General features: G+C 36.3%; 1 protein-coding gene across 1 annotated transcript in view; it reads right to left on the reverse strand.

Moving 5' to 3' along the window:
* LOC142231647 (protein obstructor-E-like) overlaps positions 1–26442 on the reverse strand; it is a 595922-nt gene that overhangs the window by 84386 nt on the left and 485094 nt on the right. Inside the window, exon 5 of the mRNA XM_075302282.1 lies at positions 20180–20436. Coding sequence (XP_075158397.1) covers positions 20180–20436 — 257 coding nt within the window. The remainder of the gene's footprint in view (positions 1–20179; positions 20437–26442) is intronic.

Genomic DNA, 26442 nt, shown 5'->3' on the forward strand with positions numbered 1-26442 from the left:
GAGAAATACGTCTTCTATTCTAAGCAAAATTCGTATTCGTATTTTAAGCATGTGGAATATTTGGCCTCCCGACAATATTCTTTGCGGTGCACCATCTACTATTTAATATGTGATAGAAACCAAATTTATGAAAATGGACCAAAATGGACCAAATTCTGTTTGGTCTGACCATCGGACCAAATTTAAAAATTAGAAATCTTTTGGACCAATTTCGGTCCGATCGGACCAAAACGGCAACGCTGATTGGAATTGAAAGTCTATACACAGAGTAGAAGTAACTACTCTCCGAAAGTTTTTTTTTTGTTTTGCAACAGACGTAGAGAAGAGGTTTTGTTATATTTGTAATGTGTGTGTGTATGTTTATGTTTGCAACAACCTCCATCGACATCAGTCCGTGGTATACCTACGAATATTCTTACTCAGATCTAGTGTTACCTATTTTCGTTTTTTCCCCTTTATTGTATAATAAATGTATATGCGCACATTTTTCAACCAAAATTGAAACTATCCATAATTTTAATTAAATTTTCGAGAACTAATATCAGAAATAAGAGAATGCTAGGATATAGTACAATAGTAAAGCAAATCTGAATAAAAAAAAGCATGTCCGGTTCCAAAGATTTTGTCTACTTTAACAGTTCGGGTATTAATTCCGAGCCAAAGAAGCGGAGAATATAAGTAAGGATACTTTAAAGACGTAATTCTCTTTTAAATTTGGGGGTTATGTACTTGCTTCTAGGAAGCAAATGTTAATTTTTAATTTTTTTAGATTTTTTTCGTCAGTTGTTATCAAAATCTATTAAAAACGAGTTAACGAGTTATTTTTTTTCCATATTAAGACTCGACTTCCAGTAGAAATTATGCTATGTTTCAAGTAAAAAGTGTCTTTAAAATAAAGTGTTGAAAAACATGTCTTATTTTTTAACGATTTTTTGCTTTGTAGGCAAGATGCAAAAAGGAAACAAATTTAAGGACAATTTTATTAATTTTAAAGAATTTTTCTTAATTATTAAAGTCACGTTGACCTTAACTCAAAAATTTTATCTTTCATGTTATGATACACATTTTTAAGTAAAATCACTTAATTATAAGGACATTACAACTTCATTCAAAAGTTCATTGCCTTTTGGACAAGAAAAAAAAACTTTATTTTAGAGAAATGCGTCTTCCATGTTAAGCAAAATTTGCATTCTTATTCTAAGGACATGGAATCTTTGACTTCACGACAATATTTTTTTCAGTGTAGAAAACTAAAAAAATTAAATATAAATAAGATCGTTTAATTGCATTTATTTGACGTTCATTACAAACATCTTTGTAGTATTTAATACGGGATGAAATTGATCGAAAGTACTGTTGTTACATTTACAACACATACTAGATATATATTTTGACATTTGCCGTTTTTGAAAACAATTACTAAAAACACGTTGTGTTTTCCCCAATGTACGTACGTACAAAAATACATATCGTACATTTTAAACGTTTACTCACACTACGCTATATTTGAAATTACCTACACAGTGTAATTTCAATGTTACACATTTCATTCAAGTAATATTTTATTCGGAGCGGAGCGGTTTTTCATTTGGAAACCGCTCCGCTCTGGATTTTAGAAATGCCGCTCCCACTCCGTTCCCGTTCCGGCAAAAAAGGGCTTGCTCCGCTCCGCTCCACGCTCCGCTCCGCTCCGGATCCCTGGTTAGAAACCATATACTAACACCATGTACCAAATTTTGGCCGGATCGGATGGAATTTGCTTCTGTTAGAGCCTCCGCAAGCCAAATCGGGGGATCGGTTTATATGGGGGCTATATATAATTATGGACTTCTCTTAGAGGCTCCTCAAGCCAAATCTGGGGATCGGTTTATATGGGGGCTATATATAATTATCGACCGACATGAACCAATTTTTGCAGCTGTCAGACGAGTGGTTTAGAAATTATGACAAACAGAAGATGGTTATCAGATGGATATCAGCCACGCAGTAACTATAGAAAGGCCTTTCGCAAATCAAAGGGAATCTCTATTCAGCTTATATTCAAAATTTGAGTAGCTTAGTGATACTTCTCTCATGCTAGAGTGTAGAGTTACTGAGATACTAGCTGCATTACATCAGCAATGGTAACAAATTGAAGGTTTCCTATGAAACATAACAAATGAATTTTGTTATTCAATATTCAGACCTTTGGCCACCACATTCATCTCCGGATTTTAATGCAATATCTGCACAAGGTATCTTCCAAAGACCAGCGATGTTTATATATCCATTTGTTCTTATTTTTATGGAGGTTTTTGCCACTTGAGATGTCTTCTTCGACTATACACAGTGTAGACATAATGACAGACTGGCGTATTTGTTGCACTGATGTTGCTGTTATTGAAATTGATTGTTATGCTTTCTAGCAACATTCATTCGCCCATCACCAAATTCGAAGAGTTAATGAATGGATTTTCAAATGCTTTGTGCTAGACTAACCTCAAGCAATTAAAATCCATTTAAGTCGATAGCTATGAGAGTTCTTGTTAGCATTGAAAGGGATTTGAAATGAGAAAAAAATCGTTGAAGATTTGAATGTGATTAAAAAAAAAGTTTTCATTATTCAGGCTAAAATTCATACACGCTGAATTTGTGAATTTATGATTTTTAATCGTCAGATAATCCTATAAAGCCATATTTTCAGATCAGAGAAATTAATATTAAAAATATTAATTTCTGATCAGAGAAATTAGAAAACATATCTACTTAAGGGCTCTAATAAATTACAGTCATAGTTCAACTAATTTTAGACCCATTTTATCCCATACTAATCGTCTTCACATTAATAGACAAAATTACGTTCCAAAATCGTGAACGGACGGTAACAAAATTAATCGGAAAAATTAACGAAAAATTAAAACGGCTTCGTCCTCGGGCGTTCACGATTTCATGAACGGCTTTCATTTTTCTTTGGCCATGAAAAGTCTTAAAATATTCGTTATACGGTCTTATGGATTAAAGCGAAATCTGAATTTATTATATACTAATAATGACATAATTGTCGTCATTTTAACAACAGATTTGAAATGATGAGATTGTAAAAATATATAAATTTTAGGATTCACTATTTACACAATATTGAGGGATTTTGTATACCCTCCACCATAGGATGAGGGGTAAATTAACTTTGTCATTCCGTTTGTAACAAATCGAAATATTGCTTTAAATAAGACCCCACAAAGTATATATATTCTGGGTCGTGGTGAAATTCTGAGTCGATCTAAGCATATCCGTCCGTCCGTCCGTCTGTTGAAATCACGCTAACTTCCGAACGAAACAAGCTATCGACTTGAAACTTGTCACAAGTAGTTGTTATTGATGTAGGTTATTTTATTGATGGCATTGAAAATGGGCCATATCGGACCACTTTTACGTATAAACCGACGCTCAGATTTGGCTTGCGGAGCCTCTTGGGGGAGCAAAATTCATCCGATCCGGTTGAAATTTGGTAAGTGGTGTTTGTATATGGTCTCTCACAACCATGCAAAAATTGGTCCAAATCGGTCTATAATTATATATAGCCCCCATATAAACCGATCCCCAGATTTGTACTCCGGAGCCTCTTGGAGGAGCAAAATGCATCCCATCAGGTTGAAATTTGGAACGTGGTGTTAGTATATGGTCTCTAACAACCATGCAAGAATTGGTCCATATCGGTCCATAATTATATATAGCCCTCATATAAACAGATCCCCAGATTTGTACTCCGGAGCCTCTTGGAGGAGCAAAATTCATCCGATCCGGTTGAAATTTGGTAAGTGGTGTTAGTATATGGTCTCTCACAACCATGCAAAAATTGGTCCAAATCTGCCGATAATTATATATAGCACCCATATAAACCGATCCCCAGATTTGTACTCCGGAGCCTCTTGGAGGAGCAAAATACATCCGATCCGGTTGAAATTTGGTAAGTGGTGTTAGTAAAGGGTGATTTGTTAAGAGCTTGATAACTTTTTTTTTTTAAAAAACGCATAAAATTTGCAAAATCTCATCGGTTCTTTATTTGAAACGTTAGATTGGTCCATGACATTTACTTTTTGAAGATAATTTCATTTAAATGTTGACCGCGGCTGCGTCTTAGGTGGTCCATTCGGAAAGTCCAATTTTTGGCAACTTTTTCGAGCATTTCGGCCGGAATAGCCCGAATTTCTTCGGAAATGTTGTCTTCCAAAGCTGGAATAGTTGCTGGCTTATTTCTGTAGACTTTAGACTTGACGTAGCCCCACAAAAAATAGTCTAAAGGCGTCAAATCGCATGATCTTGGTGGCCAACTTACCGGTCCATTTCTTGAGATGAATTGTTCTCCGAAGTTTTCCCTCAAAATGGCCATAGAATCGCGAGCTGTGTGGCATGTAGCGCCATCTTGTTGAAACCACATGTCAACAAAGTTCAGTTCTTCCATTTTTGGCAACAAAAAGTTTGTTAGCATCGAACGATAGCGATCGCCATTCACCGTAACGTTGCGTCCAACAGCATCTTTGAAAAAATACGGTCCAATGATTCCACCAGCGTACAAACCACACCAAACAGTGCATTTTTCGGGATGCATGGGCAGTTCTTGAACGGCTTCTGGTTGCTCTTCACTCCAAATGCGGCAATTTTGCTTATTTACGTAGCCATTCAACCAGAAATGAGCCTCATCGCTGAACAAAATTTGTCGATAAAAAAGCGGATTTTCTGCCACTGATTTTGGTAATAAAATTCAATGATTTGCAAGCGTTGCTCGTTAGTAAGTCTATTCATGATGAAATGTCAAAGCATACTGAGCATCTTTCTCTTTGACACCATGTCTGAAATCCCACGTGATCTGTCAAATACTAATGCATGAAAATCCTAACCTCAAAAGAATCACCCTTTATAAACCGACGCTCAGATTTGGCTTGCGGAGCCTCTTGGGGGAGCAAAATTCATCCGATCCGGTTGAAATTTGGTAAGTGGTGTTTGTATATGGTCTCTCACAACCATGCAAAAATTGGTCCAAATCGGTCTATAATTATATATAGCCCCCATATAAACCGATCCCCAGATTTGTACTCCGGAGCCTCTTGGAGGAGCAAAATACATCCGATCCGGTTGAAATTTGGTAAGTGGTGTTAGTATATGGTCGCTAACAACCATGCAAGAATTGGTCCATATCGGTCCATAATTATATATAGCACCCATATAAACCGATCCCCAGATTTGTACTCCGGAGCCTCTTGGAGGAGCAAAATTCATCCGATTCGGTTGAGATTTGGTATGTGGTGTTATATGGTTTCTAACAACCATTCAAAAATTTGTCCATATCAGTCCATAATTATATATAGCCCCCATATAAACCGATCCCCAGATTTGATTTCCGGAGCCTCTTGGAGAAGCAAAATTCATCCGATCCGGTTGAAATTTGCAACGTGGTGTTACTATATGGCCGCTAATATCCATGCCAAAATTGTTCCATATAAGTCTATAGTTATATATAGCCGAACCCCAATCACACAAAAATTGGTCCATATCGGTTCATAATCATGGTTGCCACTCGAGCCAAAAATAATCTACCAAAATGTTAGTTCTATAGAACATTTTGCCAAAATTTTATTTCTATAGAAAATTTTGTAAAAATTTTATTTCTATAGAAAATTTTGTAAAAATTTTATTTCTATAGAAAAAAGACCATGTACATTTTTTCGTGACCATTTAATTTTTTAACTTTTTTGCAGCGAAAAGAATTTTATAAAAGCATTGAGCAAGTACACACGATTTTCATTTTGCGCGTCAGTCGTGTTGATTGTTCCTTGGAATGGACGGAGAATACGGAATTAATGTGCTTTGTGTTAATTTATTTATTCAGGAGTGGCACGTGGTTTTATGTGAACACAAAAAAGGGAAGTGTAATTGAAAAAACTGTGCCTGTTTTTTGTTCTGCCTTTTGATATATGGTATAATTTATTTTTATTTGCAGTTACATGATGTCTGCGTTGGTACATTTGATGGGCACGAAGTATATATGGAACTTATTGTTGAAATTGAACCAAAATAGAGTGTTTAAAAATATGTGATGTTTGCTTGCACGACATTATAAACACAAATAAACATTGAATTAGTTTATAAATAAAAACAAATAAATAAAGTTAATTTTGTGTTTTCTTTTCTCAAGTGGCGTCCTTTTCTCGACGACGAAAAAAGTTTTTTCATAAATATCAAAACATTTTAGGTTGTGACCATGTTCTTTTAACTGGAAGAAACACATTTTTGACGAATACCATAACATTTTAGATCCTGACTATTGTCTTTTAATGGAAACAAATTTTTTTTTATATATATAAAAACATTTTAGATGAGTTTGAACTAACTCAGCCTAATTTTTGACATGTTCAAAGTGCCCCTCATATGAGTATTCCTACGTTTTCAAATATTTCATTTAAACATACATGCATATATCATTTAATTTTCACAATAAGTTATTTTAAAAGAGGAAATTTGTCAAATGATTGACAATATTTCGAAATGTAACCCAAAATCATTTATATAAGTCAATATTTCAAACCGCACAACTCATTTCATCTCATTAATATCAACAAGTGTTGTGTATGTTGAAAAATAGAAATTAACCAAAATAAATTTCAACACATAATTTGTTTAACAAATTTCATATATGGAAATTTCCTCTTTCAAATTCAAATAACTAATGAAAAATACCCACAATACACCCCAATTATGTAGACCGTCAAACGTTCATATAACCTCCCATTACAAATGCTTTTTTATGGCAATACAAATATGTTAACCCTTTGCCAAAGGACACTAGCCATAGAAGTCGGTGAACAGTGGAGTGTAATGAACATTTTTGGATGATATCGAAACACTAACCACTCTTAAAATTTATAAAACTGAAAATCGAACATCTCTTAAAAGTGGAAGATTTTCTTGATTCGTTTGAATTATAATTACATTATAATTAAGCTCTGATAAGTGGACGCTTTCCAAGTATAGAAAACAAATACAAAGTTGCAAATACAAAGTCTTTGCAGGAACACATATACCCTCAGCTATAGATTTAATAATAGCAACTGCTTCTCAGTTTTACATTTGTGCCTGCCACTTTATTGGATTTTTTTTTAATTTTTCAAGCGATTTCACTTCTATGCCACTAAGTGTCATACATTTTCCCTTATTTATAAAATGTATGACACTTCGTGTATGGTCTTTCTAGATTTGTATGCAAAGAAATTTCTTTTTAGCGAATATAGTACTGAGCAGCGTTGCTAATTTAGCTTTTTCCCCGCTAGATTTAGCTTTTTTTGAAGACGTTTAGCTGGAAGAAAATGCATTTAGCTTTTAGCTTTTTTCTGGCTTTTTTTCATGACCCTTTTAGCTATTTTTGGCTTTTTTTATTTTCGACATGTTTCTATTGAAATATGGATAAATCGGCGTTTTTATCTAAGCCTTGCTGCAAGTATAAGCCTTGCTGCAAGTATAAGCCTTGCTGCAAGTATAAGCCTTGCTGCAAGTATATACATTAATAATGAGTCCAGCCATTATGCGGGCATTTTTGTAGCAAATACACCTTGTTGTAAAGTTTTTTCATTATATAAAGGGTGATTCTTTTGAGGTTAGGATTTTCATGCATTAGTATTTGACAGATCACGTGGGATTTCAGACATGGTGTCAAAGAGAAAGATGCTCAGTATGCTTTGACATTTCATCATGAATAGACTTACTAACGAGCAACGCTTGCAAATCATTGAATTTTATTACCAAAATCAGTGGCAGAAAATCCGCTTTTTTATCGACAAATTTTGTTCAGCGATGAGGCTCATTTCTGGTTGAATGGCTACGTAAATAAGCAAAATTGCCGCATTTGGAGTGAAGAGCAACCAGAAGCCGTTCAAGAACTGCCCATGCATCCCGAAAAATGCACTGTTTGGTGTGGTTTGTACGCTGGTGGAATCATTGGACCGTATTTTTTCAAAGATGCTGTTGGACGCAACGTTACGGTGAATGGCGATCGCTATCGTTCGATGCTAACAAACTTTTTGTTGCCAAAAATGGAAGAACTGAACTTGGTTGACATGTGGTTTCAACAAGATGGCGCTACATGCCACACAGCTCGCGATTCTATGGCCATCTTGAGGGAAAACTTCGGAGAACAATTCATCTCAAGAAATGGACCGGTAAGTTGGCCACCAAGATCATGCGATTTGACGCCTTTAGACTATTTTTTGTGGGGCTACGTCAAGTCTAAAGTCTACAGAAATAAGCCAGCAACTATTCCAGCTTTGGAAGACAACATTTCCGAAGAAATTCGGGCTATTCCGGCCGAAATGCTCGAAAAAGTTGCCCAAAATTGGACTTTCCGAATGGACCACCTAAGACGCAGCCGCGGTCAACATTTAAATGAAATTATCTTCAAAAAGTAAATGTCATGGACCAATCTAACGTTTCAAATAAAGAACCGATGAGATTTTGCAAATTTTATGCGTTTTTTTTTAAAAAAAAGTTATCAAGCTCTTAACAAATCACCCTTTACATTATATTATCGTAAACTTGAAATTTACTATCACCATACAAATTTGTTAGATAAACTGTCAGTAAATTATTGGGAATATTATCATTTGACTCGTTTATCCTTTTTATGTTATTATAATATTCTAAAATTATTATGATATTACTAAATTAAAATAGTAGATGTGAATAGCTTTGTGAACTGAAAAAATATTGTCGTCTCCTTAAAATACGAACGCGAATTTTGGTTATAATAGCATTTATGAATTTCTTTTATATAAACTGTTTTCCTTGTCCAAAAGACGATAAAGTCGTTTTGTCCTTATAATTAAGTGATTCAACTTAAAAATGGGTATGTTTTCATGAAAGAAGGAAGAATTAATGAAATAGTCTTTAAATGTGAGGAGTTTTTGCATCTTAACCACAAACCAAAATAGCGTTCAAAAATAGAAGATGTTTTTCAACACTTTATTTTAAAAACGTATATATACAAAAATTTAAAAAAATGACAAATCATTTTTTTACCAAATCCAAAGCATGCTTAGATCATTTAATATTTTAAAATAACAAGTAAATAAAATAGAGGTGTTGGGAAGGTAGCTCCCACAAAAAGAAGGACTTCCAGTAAAAAATTTGTGATAGTAATCAAAATGTATCGAATACGCAAACAGAGCTAATATGCCTTAGATATTGTTATGGTCTCACAGAAGTGGAATTAAAATGAAAATAATATGCATTGTAAGTGAAATAAAGCCTTTAAGTTTGTTAAATTTCAATCAAAAATGTGACTTTTGATACAAAAAAAATTAGCTTTTTTTCTAGCTATTTTTTAGCATTTTTTAGCTATTTTGTGGGCAAATCTAGCGGTTTTTGGTTTCTGGCAACGCTGGTACTGAGTTCTCTGCCAAAGTTTCAACTTCAAGGTGTTAGGTTAGGTGGCAGCCCGATGTATCAGGCTCACTTAGACTATTCAGTCCATTGTGATACCACAGTGGTGAACTTCTCTCTTATAACTGAGTGCTGTCCGATTCCATGTTAAGCTCAATGACATGGGACCTCCCTTTTATAGCCGAATCCGAACGGCGTTCCACATTGCAGTAAACCACTTAGAGAAGCTTTGAAACCCTCAGAAATGTCACCATCATTACGAGTATTGAGGTGGGATAATCCACCGCTGAAAAAACTTTTTGGTGTTCGATGGAAGCAGGAATCGAACCCACGAACTTGTGTATGCAAGGCGGTGGCTCCCTCTTCAAGGATTTATTTTGAACGAAATGGTGATAAAAAATAGTGGTTAGTGTAATTATGATCTAATTTGTATTTTTTTTTTTAATGTACAACTTTTATACTGCACAACGTATATACAGGATGGCTAATTTGTAATCCACGAAAGAAAAGCGCTTTACCTTTTCCTTTTTGGTTCAATTTTATTGTTCAAAAGCAAAAAAATATTACCGACATTTGGCACAAATTATGGCCTTCAAACGTCGGACAACTCCATCACATGTTGCACGAAAGAGACTATGCGATATTGTAGTCCATTCCCGGCGAAGCGCAGACTTGTAGTATATTTTGGAACCAAGTTTACTCTCCAAAATGCCCCAAGCGCCCAAAAGTTCAGCGTATTGAGATCCGGAGATTTTGGTGGCCATTGTTCAGTAGAAATTGAGTGGGGAATTCCCTTTTTAAGAAAAGCGCTTTACCTTTTCCTTTTTAGTTAAATTTTATTGTTCAAAAGCAAAAAAAAATATTACCGACATTTTTTCAAATCAAGTTTTAAAATCAGTTTTGATTTGTTCAAATTGGCTACCTTTGGCACAAATTATGGCCTTCAAACGGCGGACAACTCCATCACACGCTGCACGAAAGAGACTATGCGATATTGTAGTCCATTCCCGGCGAAGCGCAGACTTGAGATGATCGATACTCTGGTATCTTTTGGAACCAAGTTTACTCTCCAAAATGCCCCAAGCGCCCAAAAGTTCAGCGTATTGAGATCCGGAGATTTTGGTGGCCATTGTTCGGTAGAAACTGAGTGGGGAATTTCCTTTTTAAGCCATTCTTGGTTGACGCATACTGAATGCAAAGGTGCTGAGTCCTATTGAAATGTTCATGGCCGGTGTCCGAGGGAGCTACCGTGGTGCAATGGTTAGTGGATTATCCCACTTCAGTAATGCTGATGACATTTCTAAGGGTTTCAAAGCTTCTCTTAGTGGTTTCGCTGCAATGTGGAACGTTATTCGGACTCGGCTATAAAAATGAGGTCCCTTGTCATTGAGCTTAACATGGAATCGGGCAGCACTGAGTGATAAGAGAGAAGTTCACCAATGTGGTATCACAATGGACTGAATAGTCCAAGTGAGCCTGATACATCGGGCTGCCACCTAATCTAACCTAACCTAGTTTCCATATAAACCGACATCCCGATTTGGGGTCTTGAGCTTATAAAAACTGTAGTTTTTATCCAATTTGCCTGAAATTGGAAATCTAGAGGTAGTTTAGGACCATCGGTCCATATTTTGCTATAGCCCCCATATGGACCCATTTCCCGATTTTGCTTCTTGGGCGTCTAGAAAGTGTATTTTCTATTCGATTTGCCTGAAATTGGATATCTAGAGGTACTCTAGGACCATAAAGAGGTGTGCCGAAAATGGGCACATTTCAGGTGTTGTTACCGTTTTTCTTCGTACACTTTTTGGACGCGATGCATCACTATCATGATACATACCCATGGTACGACAAACAAACTATTTATTCACATTTAAATACTGGAGGATTCTAACGATATCAACTTGTAGTTTTCCACACTATCACATTTGAATTCCATCACGAATAAATTTATTTCTAAATGCATCTAAATACTTTTCTAAGTTTTTAAACAATAAAATAAATCGGTCAGTTGTCAGACGAGCGTTTTAGAAATGAGAGCAACCTCAAGTTGGTTGAAATGGAGTGGTAAAAAACCGGTCTTTTTGAATGTCGGTTTAAACAAACCAAACTATTTTCCAAAACCGGTTTTTTTTTTTGAAACAAATACCGGCATAACCGGTTTTTATAAGAAATGTAGTTTTGAAAGAAATATATTTTTAAAGGAATACAATCTTAATACAATGCCTGGATACATTTGACAATAAATTGACGTTTTTCTATTGAAAATAGAACACAGACAAAATATCACCAAGGTTAGGTTAGGTTAGGTTATGTGGCAGCCCGATGTATCGGGCTCACTTAGACTATTCAGTCCATTGTGATACCACAGTGGTGAACTTCTCTCTTATCACTGAGTGCTGCCCGATTCCATGTTAAACTCAATGACAAGGGACCTCCTTTTTATAGCCGAGTCCGAACGGCGTTCCACATTCCAGTGAAACCACTTAGAGAAGCTTTGAAACCCTCAGAAATGTCACCAGCATTACTGAGGTGGGATAATCCACCGCTGAAAAAACTTTTTGGTGTTCGGTCGTAGCAGGAATCGAACCCACGACCTTGTGTATGCAAGGCGGGCATGCTAACCATTGCACCACGGTGGCTCCCAAAATATCACCAAAATATTTCCAATTAAAAAGTTGATTGAAGTTGAAAAATTTTACTTTTTAATCAAGATGGAATCATAAAATTAAATAAGTCAATGATTGAAAATTTTAACATTTTTAATTAAAAAAATTAATTTATACTATTAACTTATTAATCAAACATGGAAGATTAAAAAAAAAAAAAAAAAAAAAAAAAAAAAAAAAAAAAATTAATTAAAAAAATTAAAAAATTAATTTATACTATTAACTTATTAATCAAACATGGAAGATTAAAAAAAGTGATGGAAACTTTTTTAATATTTAACTAAAAATTAATTTCAAAACAATTAATTTTTTAATCAAACTAAAAACACTAAGTCAATGAAGAAATTATTTGAAAAAAGTTAATTTGTTAATGAAAAATAATTGAGTTTTGCAATCAACATCAACATCAATTCTTAATTGAATCAATTAAAAAATTAATTGAAATTTTAATGTCCAATTAAAACTGTGATTGATCATTTTCGTGATTGAGGACATTTCAATTAAAAAAATAATTGGATCAATTAATTTCGTAATTAAATCAGAAAAAAATGTTTTGTGTGAAAAACAATAAACCGGTTGTTGTCATTTTGAAAACATCGGTTCTACCGGCCCACCGAAACTAGGATTTTCATGAAAATCGACAATCGGTGTAAGAAGGTAAAACGATTTACCGGTTTTGATCCCCCTATTTGCAATACATACCAGCCGCCCTGTATTGAGGACATTTTCACCTTAACCAAGAAACAAAGTCCCCCACTGTGACGTGGTAGACATGAACGATAAATAACTCCTAAGTTCCGACTTAATTTCCTTAACTCGGACCACAACAATTTTACATTTTTGTACTGAAAAATAACAAATAAGGCTTCCCGGGTAATTTCCAAGCCTTTCAAACTCCCTCATATTCTAGGCTATGAAGGTGGTCTCCACATTATAGTCAGTTTTTTTTTTTTGGGGAATTCCCAAAAGAGAATCATTGACTAAAGCAAACATCTCCACCCTTCATGGAACAAGGAACAATAACAAATTGTCTAACAAAGAACAAACAAACAGAAAAAAACTACAACAACTAAGCCAACAATAATGGACAACACCCAACAACTAAACAACAATTAATCACAAAAGTTGGTATTTTTGTGGGTGTTATTGTTGTTGAGGTTTCGACGTTGTTACGGAATATGTAAATTACTCCTATGGAGGTTTGGTCGTAAAAATGAAGCCTGGTTAAGGGGTAGAAAAAGTAAAACCAGCCCCAAAGAATGAACCCCTTTATTAAAACCGGTCATTACATAATGTGGCCTTCTCCATAGTGTAGCCTTTAGTTCAGAGGCTAGTGGAATTGAAGGATGGCCACCACAGAACATTCAATGAAAGGATATGGTAGTAATAAACCATAGACCAAGAGTTTTTTTACTAGAAAAAGTGCAGAAATGATAAATCACAGCGGGAATACAAAGGCCAAAAATGTAAACAGAGGGGTCAAGTGGCCCACAACGATGGGGGTATGTTTGGTGCAAGAAGTAACTAAGATAAAGCAGTTTTTCTACCATGGACAATTGTGTTGGAGTTATTACAATTTTTCTGAGGGATTTTAATGAAAATCAATATGTCACAAAGGTCATATTCGACATTTTCTTAAATCGTCTACCTGTGTGATAAGAAACCTTGTTGACTACCAATAAGGTTATTAGCTGGATAAACTATGCAACGCCCAGAGGACAAGTGATAATCAGTGGAATAATATACAAACCTAACGGAATGCAGATACTCTGCGACAAAGATGGGATGCGTCCAGAGTGATCTGGTAGTGAGGCGATTAGGTTTGGCTACGAAAGCGACGGGTGTCATGTGGTCCTTGATTACAGATGAGACACACGTCAGCTACGCTGCTATCAATTACTGATGAGGTAGGAATTGAGGCGGCTGCACTTGACTGATCTTAATTGCCATGGAAACGCTCATTCCTCCAGTGCCTTGTAGCTTCTCACCGCTTCAGCTACAGTATTTTCATTAATCCTGTGCAGACTTGCCTGTTATGCTGCCTGATCTAGAGAGTATCTTTTGTAGCGTTGGATCTCGCACTCTCAACCCTCACATTCCTGGGTGGGAGTTGTTTATCCATAAGATGGTGGGTTAGATTTTTACTGCCATAAAAACCCAGTAGATACTTCGTTGATGCACTGGGTCTTGGTAACTTCGGCTGTGGTAAATTGTGGCGTATCGCTGGTTCGGAGACCATAAATGCGACGAATGGCTCCCTTTTTCGACCCATCACTCTCAGGATGCACGACAAACTGTCGCTTGGAAAATCTAGCGTATCCCTTCAGATCAGACACTGTCACATCGATGACTGAGATACCACCATCCCTTGTAGCAGGTCTCTCACTGTTGACCACATTTTAACAGTTCCATATGCTCCTCGACCATCTAAAGTTAGGTTAAATATAGTGGCAGCTCGTAATTTCAGGCTTAGTTAGACTATTCAGACCATTGCGATACCACAGTGGTGAACTTCTCTACTATCATTGAGTGCTACCCGATTCCTTGTTTAGCTCAATGATAAGGAGCCTCTTTGATGTAGCCGAGTCCGAACGGCTACCGCTGGGAAACATTTTGTTGTTCGGTCGAAACTAGGCTTGAACCCATGATCCTTTGTAAGGAAGGCGGGTATGCTAACCATTGCATCATGATTATCTTACTAATCTCTAGATTCAGTCCCCTCATTCTAGGATCAGTAGGGTTAGCTCGACGGCGTTCATTATGCTCGTCTACGAGCTTGGAAGTTGATGTCATCCGGGTAATTTGACCAGCGGGTATGTATCGACAGATGATGCCTAGGAATCCCCTCTGGGAAACACGATCATGGAAGGTGGACGGGAGCTCACTGAAGCGTCGATATGTGCATTCTCTGTAGTCATACCAGCAAAATGTGAAGTCATCGATTGCTCTGCCAATACGACGGTGGGGATTGGCGGGCCATTATGCCGATTGGTGGTACTCATCGGTCAACGGCTGTCATATCAGTGTACCAGTTGTTTCGTCCGTCTTTTTGTGTTGGAGAATGTGCCTACTCCGTTTATTTGTGTCCGAGCCGGGATAGAGGAAAACACCGGAACATGATGCTGTTCAGACCAGAGAATGAAGTCGACCCATTTTTGTCGGCGGCGGCTAACACTAAATTTTTACCTCTGGCGAAGGCGGCTTGACGGCTAAGTCGATATAAATTTGTTCCATTCGGCTACGGACAATTATCCATTATAAAATCAATTTGAAGTTTTTCCAATGGTAATGAGATTAGTTGTACAACCAATCTTACAAACAAATTTACTTTTCATTCAAATTTTCTGAGCTAAATTTTTGCAAAATTATTATAGCAGCTTGAAAATGATTGGTTGTATTAAAATTTTTGATAAAAATAAGACAATTATATATAAATTTTTCTGATTTAGATAGATATTTTTTGATTAATTAGCGGCTAAATTTGAGTCGAGATGAGTCGACATATTCGACGGCGACTGAAATCGGCGGCGCGACTTGGCGGCTTCATTCTCTGATTCAGACTGCCGAAACCATATTCACCACCGTTCGGTTTCGATGAGGTTAACCGGTGCCTGGAGGGGGTGTATTTCCGGAATTGATCCGGTTTGACATCGGTGCGGAAATATAATCATACATAAGAGACAGGATGCGGTGCCAGCGACAGAACAGTGGAAGTGAGTTAGTCTTGCATGACGAATGTGCCGGGTTCGATATATATAAGTATAGACCGATATGGACCTAGTTAGGCATGGTTGTTAACGGTCATATACTAGCACAATGTACCAAATTTCAACTGACTCGGATGAAATTTGCTCCTCCAAGTGGCTCCAAAACCAAATCTCGGGATCGGTTTATATGGGGGCTATATATGATTATGGCCTGATATGGTATGGTTGCTACTTCACTTTTGGTATGGTTGCTAATATCATATACTACCACTTTTGGTATGGTTGCTAATATCATATACTACCACCGCGTACCAAATTTCAACCAGATCGGAAGAATCTTGATTCTCCAAAAGGCACCGAAGTTGAAATCTGGGGATCGGTTTATAACCTGCATGGTTGTTGGATACCATATACTAACATCACGTACCAAATTTCAACCGAATCGGTTGAATCTTGCTCTTCCAAGGGGCTCCGGAGGTCAAATCTGGGGATCGGTTTATATGGGGGCTATATATATAATTATGGACCGATTTTGACCAATTTTTGCATTGGTGGTTGAGGCCATATATTAACACCATGTACCAAACTGAATCAGATGAATTTTGGTCTTCCAAGAGGCTCCGGAGGTCAAATCTGGTGATCGGTTTATATGGAGGCAGGATCGGACGAAATTTACTTCTCTTAGAGGCTCCGCAAGCCAAATCTGGGGATGGGTTTATATGGGGGCTATATATAATTATGGACCCATGTGGACCAATTTTTGCATGCTTATTGGAGACCATATACTAACACTATGTATCAAATTTCAGCCGTATCGGATGAAATTTGCTTCTCTTAGAGGCTCCGCAAGCCAAATCGGGGGATCGGTTTATATGGGGGCTATATATAATTATAAACCGATGTGGAATAATTTTTGCATGGTTGTTAGAGACCATATACTAACACCATGTACCAAATTTCAACCGGATCGGATGAAATTTGCTTCTCTTAGAGGTTCTCCAAGCCAAAGTTGGGAGTCCGTTTATCTGGGGGATACACGTAAAATTGGACCGATATGGCCCATTTGCAATACCATCCGACCTACATTAATAACAACTACTTGTGCTAATTTTCAAGTCGATAGCTTGTTTCGTTCGGAAGTTAGCGTGATTTCAACAGACGGACGGACTGACGGACATGCTCAGATCGACTCAGAATTTCACCACGACCCAGAATATATATACTTTATGGGGTCTTAGAGCAATATTTCGATGTGTTACAATCGGAATGACAAAGTTAATATACCCCCATCCTATGGTAGAGGGTATACAAAGATATAAAACTAAGGGCGTTTTCGTTTCGCAAAAAATATGTTGCCCTGGTGTTACACTACTTTTTTCCTCATTGTATTTTCGCCCAATCCAAAGTTATTGTTAATTCGTAATATTGGAAGGAATACAGGATCCAAAAGCTATGAAAGTGTCCTTCATATTTTGCAGTCAATTTGGAGAATGTTGCACTTTTTTTACCAATCGAAATCGCCATAACACAAATAAAGAAGCTACACACAGAAAACAGTTTGGTTGAAATTCCATTATAACTGCAAAATCTTCGTTCTTATAACACATTTTCAATTGGGTCCCTAAAGATTCGGTATTTGCAATAAGAAAGAATGAAAGTGCTTTGTTCGGAAAGATAGTTCCGAGTCAAAGTATATGTTTGTGTCAACCAACTCTATTGGTCTATAATAAATCATTTCCCCAATGATTATCACAACTGGCATGAAGTAGTTATTTAAAACCAATATTCGGTAATGAGCACCAACTATTGATGATGGAAATATAATTTATAAGAAATTTTCAACATTCGGTTATGAAGCCTGAATATTATTTGAAAATCTATCAAATGTCAAAAGTATTCACCAGTTAAATTGAAAACTTTATTTTAATTTTGAAGAACAGGTTATATTTGTTCGGAAATAAGAAAAATGAATTTAAGACAAATACAAATGGTTTGAGCAAATAATTTGCCTTATTATTGCTATTCAATATTTCTTTATTTTGCTAGTTCCGGAGAATGTCCCCAAAACTCATACGTAATAACTAAGGAATACAACATCATGCGCCACCAAAGAAAAGGAACAAAAGTTTCACAATAATTCTACGAGTATACGTAAATGCTTCCACATCGAAACCTCGCAAGATATAAATATGGGTTTAATTTTTAAAGATATGAGATGTTATCAACATTAAGATGAGTACTATGTTCGGTTTTAGAGTTGAAAATCACTTTATTTTCGCGATTCTTTTCCTTAAATAATGAAAATTATAAATGATAACAAACATATTCCCGTAAAGTCAAGCCGAAATCTAGAGGAACAAGACACTGTGCATCAATTGAGTTAATTTATCTGCTTTATATTGAACTGTTTTAATAAGGTAACCGCGAAAATTTCATCTCGAAAAGCGAACATAGTACTCACCTTTAGTTGATATTCTTCTTGGAAAATATCTAGATTTTGATGTAAGTCTCTATTTTATTCAATAGCAAAAATTATTCAATAGCAAAAATTAATACTGAAATATTTTGTACTTAGAATAACTTGCACCAGTATACATATATTTAAATAAAATTAAATATAATATATAACTGGGAAGGAATTGATTTTAAATTCGGCCATGAGTATTATTAAAGTTTGGCAACACTACCGAAAGATGAATGTAGCGATAACCGATGTCGTCGGCAGACCCAACCAACACATATGTCGTATTAGTTGTGTCGACCGAATAAGTCGGGTGGCACAACTGCCAACTGATAGTAGCTGCAACTTCCAAAAGGAGGTTGGCAATAAATTCGGTTGTCACAACCTATCTGTATTCTCTGTGTACAAATAGCACTAACCAGCAGCGCCACTAGTGGAGAACAGTAGCGACAACTCAAATAACACGCAGTCCCTCTCACGCATTAACAAAAACAGCAAAAATCAAAATCCCTGATATTATAAATGTTAATGGAAAAACTGGCCCCGCTCCCATAATAATCGGCTGCGATGAAGCCGGTGCCAAGTCAATATGAACATAAGGATTGTCACATCAGCTTCTCCAAGCTGCTACAACAATCATCAGACTACGTAATACCCGACATCGCCGCAATATCTGACACCTAATATTGTTGTACCAGTTCCGGAAAGTGCATCGTGTTTGAAATTTAATTGCAAAGGGGTTTCCGGAAAGATTAGTGAGATGTCTTAACAGTCTTAAAGACTGTTGTTGTGCGAAGTACATACATACTTTGGAGCATGTAATGCTATAATGGCTTATTTATTAGCATATATAAACCTATAAATTTTGTCCAAATGGGAAAATAGCTACTTCGGATTCCCACATGCTCATCGGTTCCCTTTTTTTGGACGATATATTTTAATCTATTTGTTAAAGAGTTTTTCTATTAGCTGAGAGCGAGCTTTAAAAAATCCATCATGTTCAGAAAAGAAATTCATTAAAGACATCTGACACCTAATATTGTTGTACCAGTTCCGGAAAGTGCATCGTTTTTGCAATTTAATTGCAAAGGGGTTTCCGGAAAGATTAGTGAGATGGCTTAACAGTCTTAAAGACTGTTGTTGTGCGAAGTACATACATACTTTGGAGCATGTAATGGTATAGTGGCTTATTTATTAGCATATATGAACCTATAATATTTTGTCCAAATGGGAAAATAGCTATTTCGGATTTCCACATGCTCATCGGTTCCCTTTTTTTGGACGATATATTTTAATCTATTTGTTAAAGAGTTCTTCTATTAGCTGAGAGCAAGCTTTAAAAAATCCAATATGTTCAGAAAAGAAATTCATTAAAGACATTTTCTTTTTCCAAATAGACCACTCCAATTCTTTATAATGATATGCTAACAAATATACCATTATATCTATATGTTCAAACGTACGCAAAATGTATTTCTTATAATAAACGTCTTGAATGCGCATCGTAGATGATAAATACATTTGGAAACAAAAAGATGGAAAAACAAAAGTAATGCAAAATTTGTGTGCGAATATTGTTTTAATTACGCGTCTTAAAATATAGGTTAGGTAAATACCAACATTTACATGTTGTCCTCTTTTGAAGATCTCTCTTTGAATTTTCCATATAAAATATTGTATACAACTCTCTTCATGGCTAACATCAGGGGGAAAGCTAGAGCAATACCCTTGTCCGACATATGGTCCGAAACAGTCTCCCCTTGAGACTGACTAGAACAAAAGGAATGAAGATATTCAACTTTACATGGTCAAAGTATGCCAGATTTTTTTTGTTCGTTCCAAAAGCCACTTATTGCTATGAATGCTGGAATTCATCTCCAGTTCTTGTATTTTGTTTTTCATTTTGAACTTTGTCTACAAAGAGGACTACTTACCTTGCGCTCCTGTTCATCTTTCGCCAGTTGACCACCACCGCTGACATTGTTGTTTTCACCATCTCCATCGAAAGGAATGGGTGTTGTTGGTATATCGCATTCCTCTGTTGGTGGGACAACACAACGCAATGAATGCCTATCGAAGACCAGCATAGCTGGGCAACGTTGTAAACGTGGATAGCCACCCTGACATTGCCAATAGCGATTGCAGGATTTACCCAAAGGAACATTACCATTGGCATCATCATTGCACAGAGCTTTGAGGAGGGAATAATTCACAGATATTCACACGATGGCCAAGTAGGCAAGGCGGCGGCCGTAGTGGCATTAGCATTGTAGGTGGGGTGTTGGTGGTATTGTTGTTTTGAATGTCCATTTGGCCATGCCATGAAGAGAAGGTATTTTCGGGGTGGATGTTATTCATGTTATGAATCGGAGAAACATGGATCCGTCCAAAAAACAACACCCAACAAAAGCATCATGAAGTACGGCAGATGCAAAGCAAGCATGAAATGGTAAAAACGAGTAAAATTTCATAAATCATTGAAATATTTAAAGCCATTAAGATTTTTTCTCCAGTTTTTTTTTTTTTTTTTTGCTTTTATTTCGGGAGAATAGTCTACTGCTGTTGTTGTTTATTTTTGGCTGCTGGCTTTTAAGAATCCTGAGAAAGGAGATTTTCTTGCTAGACAATTCTTAAGAACTTCTGTTAACGTTTAAGCATAATGAAATATCGTTAATTAAATAAGTGTTTAAATATACTGTTTTTGTTGTTTTGATAACAAATTGAATTGGTTGGAAATAAATTTTCTGATTAATGGTGAACAGCGTTACCGTTGAGAATTTCTTAAAACTGGGACACAATGTGTCTTTCATAATAAAAGGATGAGCTCAACGTTAAAATAATTCCTTTTGTTCTGCACTCAGAAAAGGAATATGATCACCCCCAACATGTTTCAAGAGCAAAACTGTTATTTTTAGATGGTAGACATATTTGAGATGATCATATTCCTTTTCTGTATCCGGTTTACATACAATAGAAAATTTCTACACATGTGTGGTTACCACTAGAGTATGTATTTATTTACCAAAAAAATAACAACAAATCCACAACAAATTCAAAAATTCATATTTGAAAGTTCCCTGGTAACAATTGAGAGATCTAATTTGATACGATTAGATAGCAGTAGATATGAAAGTGGTAAGATCTAATCATATCTAATTACTATGGTAATAGATCTGATCATATCTCAATATTGCCTTAGATCAAGACATTAGATAGATATAACTATATCAATCCCTATGTATAGTTAGATCCGGCCATATATGAAATTGTATCTAATTGTATCTCATCTTATCTGGGTTTATCTGCTTATATATAAAGGGGCCAATATTGATCTAAATTTAAATTTCAGATTGGATCCATTAATTTCACAGGCATTAGTATATTTTTACCCAACAAGGAGTATATACGACCTGCCGGGCCGAATCTTAAATACCCACCACCATGAATCAAGTATTAAAGTTTTTTTGAAAACTCTTCGTTGCAGCGACTTTCAGGTGGATTTGATGACAAATACTCTCGGTTCAAATATTATGCTTCCCTAAGTTAAATTTTAAGTTTCTACATATGGGATCTACATTAAATTCTTGCTTTATAAGAACATTTTTTGTTTAAGTTTTAGAGGAATCTTAAACATCACGTCTATAACAGGTTGGCTGATAAGTCCCCGGTCTGACACATAGATGGCGCCGCTCGTATTAAATGCATTTTATTTTTATATAGCACCAACCTTCAAATGATTCGTGTCAAAATTTGACGTCTGTAAGTCAATTAGTTTGTGAGATAGAGCGTCTTTTGTGAAGCAACTTTTGTTATTGTGGAAAAAAAGGAATTTCGTGTTTTGATAAAATACCGTTTTCTGAAGGGAAAACATACGGTGGAAGCAAAGACTTGGCTTGATAATGAGTTTCCGCACTCTGCCCCAGGGAAATCAACAATAATTGATTGGTATGCAAAATTCAAGCTTAGTGAAATGAGCACGGAGGACGGTGAACGCAGTGGACGCCCGAAAGAGGTGGTTACCGACGAAAAAATCAAAAAATCCACAAAATGAAAATCAAAATGAAATGACCGTAAAATGAAGTTGATCGAGATAGCAGAGGCTTAAAGATATCAAAAGAACGTGTTGGTCATATCCTTCATCAATATTTGGATATGCGGAAGCTCTGTGCAAAATGGGTGCCGCGCGAGCTTACATTTGACCAAAAACAACAACGTGTTGATGATTCTGAGCGGTGTTTGCAGCTGTTAACTCGTAATACATACGAGTTTTTCCTTCAATATGTGACAAAAGATGAAACTTGGATCCATTACTACACTCCTGAGACCAATCGACAGTCGGCTGAGTGGACAGCGACAGGTGAACCGTCTCCGAAGCGTGGAAAGACTCAAAAGTCCGCTGGCAAAGTAATGGCCTCTGTTTTTTGGGATGCGCATGGAATAATTTTTATCGATTATCTTGAGAAAGGAAAAACCATCAACAGTGACTAGTATATGGCGTTATTGGAGCGTTTGAAGGTCAAAATCGGGGCAAAACGACCCATATGAAGAAGAAAAAAGTGTTGTTCCACCAAGACAACGCACAGTGCCACAAGTCATTGAGAACGATGGCAAAAATTCATGAATTGGGCTTCGAATTGCTTCCCCACCCACCGTATTCTCCGACTTTTTCTTGTTCTCAGACCTCAAAAGGATGCTCGCAGGGAAAAAATTTGGCTGCAATGAAGAGGTGATCGCCGAAACTGAGGTCTATTTTGAGGCAAAACCGAAGGAGTACTACCAAAATGGTATCAAAAAATTGTAAGGCCGTTATAATCGTTGTATCGCTCTTGAAGGGAATTATGTTGAATAATAAAAACGAATTTTGACAAAAAAAAATTGTTTTTCTTTGTTAGACCGGGGACTTATCAGCCAACCTGTTAGATGCTAGAAAATCCGATGAATTAACTCCTTTTATATAATTTCAAATCTAAATTTTATAGATTTTTACCCATATTACGCGAATGAACGCGAAAAGCAAAATCGGGAAAGTTTATAACATAACTAGATTTCGAATTTCAATCAATCGTATAAAAATTGCGGCTTCTAGAAGCCCAAGAAGTGAAATGAAAAGATCGGTCTATATAGACCGAGACATACTATAATAAGCATACATATTTTTGGACCTAATGCAGACAAATTGGGGTGTCCAGATGTTCAAGACTCAAATCGGGAGGTCGGTCTATATGGGGGCAACCACTACATGTACCTATACACATTTACGCATATACATGTGGTGTCAATCGGAAAATAGACAGCCGTAAAAGTGACACCATGCGTTGTCAAAACGACAACCAGCGCTCATGATCTGAATACGTAAAGGTTACGAATTTATAAAAAACAAGTAAGGAAAGTCTAAAGTCGGGCGGGGCCGACTATATTATACCCTGCACCACTTTGTAGATCTAAATTTTCGATACCATATCACATCCGTCAAATGTGTTGAGGGCTATATATAAAGGTTTGTCCCAAATACATACATTTAAATATCACTCGATCTGGACAGAATTTGATAGACTTCTACAAAATCTAAAGACTCCAAATTTAAGTCGGCTAATGGACTAGGGTGGAACACAATGTTAGTAAAAAAAATATGGGAAACATTTAAATCTGGAGCAATTTTAAGGAAACTTCGCAAAAGTTTATTTATGATTTATTGCTCGATATATATGTATTAGAAGTTTAGGAAAATTAGAGTCATTTTTACAACTTTTCGACTAAGCAGTGGCGATTTTAAAAGGAAAATGTTGGTATTTTGACAATTTTTGTCCAAATCAGAAAAACATATATATGGGAGCTATATCTAAATCTGAACCGATTTCAACCAAATTTGGCACGCATAGCTACAATGCTAATTCTACTCCCTGTGCAACATTTCAATTAAATAGGAGTAAAAGATTGGTCTCTGTGGTCATATGAGTGTACATCGGGCGAAAGCTATATATGGGAGCTATATCTAAATCTGAACCGATTTCCACCAAATTTGACACGCCTAGCTACAATGCTAATTCTACTCCCTGTGCAAAATTTCAACTAAATCGGAGGAAAAAATAAGACTCTGTGGGCAAATGAGTGTAAATCGGGCCAAAGCTATATATGGGAGCTATATATTTGGATTGATATTTTGCAAGTTTTTCGAGACTCATAAAATATTCGGATGTACGGAATTTGAGGAAGATCGGTTGATATCCACGCCAATTATGACCAGATCGGTGAAATATATATATGGGAGCTATATCTAAATCTGAACCGATTTCTTCCAAAATCAATAGGGATCGTCTTTGAGCCGAAACAGGACCGTATACCAAATTTTAGGACAATCGGACTAAAACTGCGTGCTGTACTTTGCACACAAAAATACATCAACAGACAGACAGACAGACAGACGGACATCGCTAAATCGACTCAGAATTTAATTCTAAGACGATCGGTATACTAAACGATGGGTCTCAGACTTTTCCTTCTTGGCGTTACATACAAATGCACAAACTTATTATACCCTGTACCACAGTAGTGGTGAAGGGTATACATATGGGAAACATTTAAATCTGAAGCAATTTTAAGGAAACTTCGCTCGATATATGTATTAGAAGTTTAGGAAAATTAGAGTCATTTTTACAACTTTTCGACTATGCAGTGGCGATTTAATAAGGAAAATGTTGGTATTTTGACCATTTTTGTCGAAATCAGAAAAACATATATATGAGAGCTATATCTAAATCTAAACCGATTTCAATCAAATTTGGCACACATGACTATATTACTAATTGTACTCCTAGTGCAAAATTTCAACCAAATTGGGCCAAAACTCTGGCTTCTGGGGCCATATAAGTCCATATCGGGCGAAAAATATATATGGAAGCTATATCTAAATCTGAACCGCTTTCAATTTCAAGCAAATCTGTATAAAACTCTGGCTGCTGGGTCCATATTAGTGCATATCGGGCGAAAAATATATATGGAAGCTATATCTAAATCTGAACCGATTTCAATCAAATTTGGCACACATGACTGTACTACCAATTGTACTCCTTGTGCAAAATTTCAAGCTAATCGGGATAAAACTCTGGCATCTGGGTCCATATAAGTGCATATCGGGCGAAAGATATATATGGGAGCTATATCTAAATCTGAATCGATTTCAACCAAATTTGACACGCATAGCTACAATGCTAAATCTACTACCTGTGAAAATTTTCAACCAAATTGGGCCAAAACTCTGGCTTTTAGGACAATATTAGTCCATATCGGGCGAAAGATATATATAGGAGCTATATCTAAATCTGAACCGATTTCAATCAAATTTGGCACACTTGACAATACTACTAATTGTACTCCTAGTGCAAAATTTCAACCAAATTTGGCCAAAAATCTGGCTTCTGGCGCCATATAAGTCCATATCGGGCGAAAGATATATATGGGAGCTATATCTAAATCTGAACCGATTTCAATTAAATTTTGCACACTTGACTATACGACTAAGTGTTATGTTTGTACAAAATTTCAAGCAAATCGGTATAAAACTCTGGCTGCTGGGTCCATATTAGTGCATATCGGACGAAAGCTATATATGGGAGCTATATCTAAATCTGGACCGATTTCTTCCAAAATCAATAGGGTTCTATTCTGACCCAAATTAGGAACATGTGCCAAATTTGAAGGCGATTGGACTTAAATTGCGACCTAGACTTTGATCATAAAAATGTGTTCACAGACAGACGGACGGACGGACGGACGGACGGACAGACGGACATGGTTATATCGACTCAGGGACCCACCCTGAGCATTATTGCCAAAGACACCATGTGTCTACCTCGTCTCCTTCTGGGTGTTACAAACATATGCGCTAACTTATAATACCCTGTTCCACAGTGTGGCGCAGGGTATAAAAAGTCCGCTGCAGTGACTCGATCTTGGATTGTCTGCTCCATACGCGTTAGCAGTCGTCTTAGCTCATTGCACTACTGGCGGAGATCTTCTAACGAATATTTTCAGACTTTTCATGGCAAATGAAAAACGAACCCGTTCATGAAATCATTAATGTCCGTGGACGAAATCATGAACATTTTGGTCTATATTGTAATATGAGTGTAAATAGGGCGAAAGATATATGGGAACTATGTCTAAACCTGAACCGATTTGTTTGATATTTTGTAGTTTA

Source organism: Haematobia irritans, chromosome 3 (genome assembly GCF_050003625.1).
Source record: "Haematobia irritans isolate KBUSLIRL chromosome 3, ASM5000362v1, whole genome shotgun sequence".
Lineage (NCBI taxonomy): Eukaryota > Metazoa > Arthropoda > Insecta > Diptera > Muscidae > Haematobia > Haematobia irritans.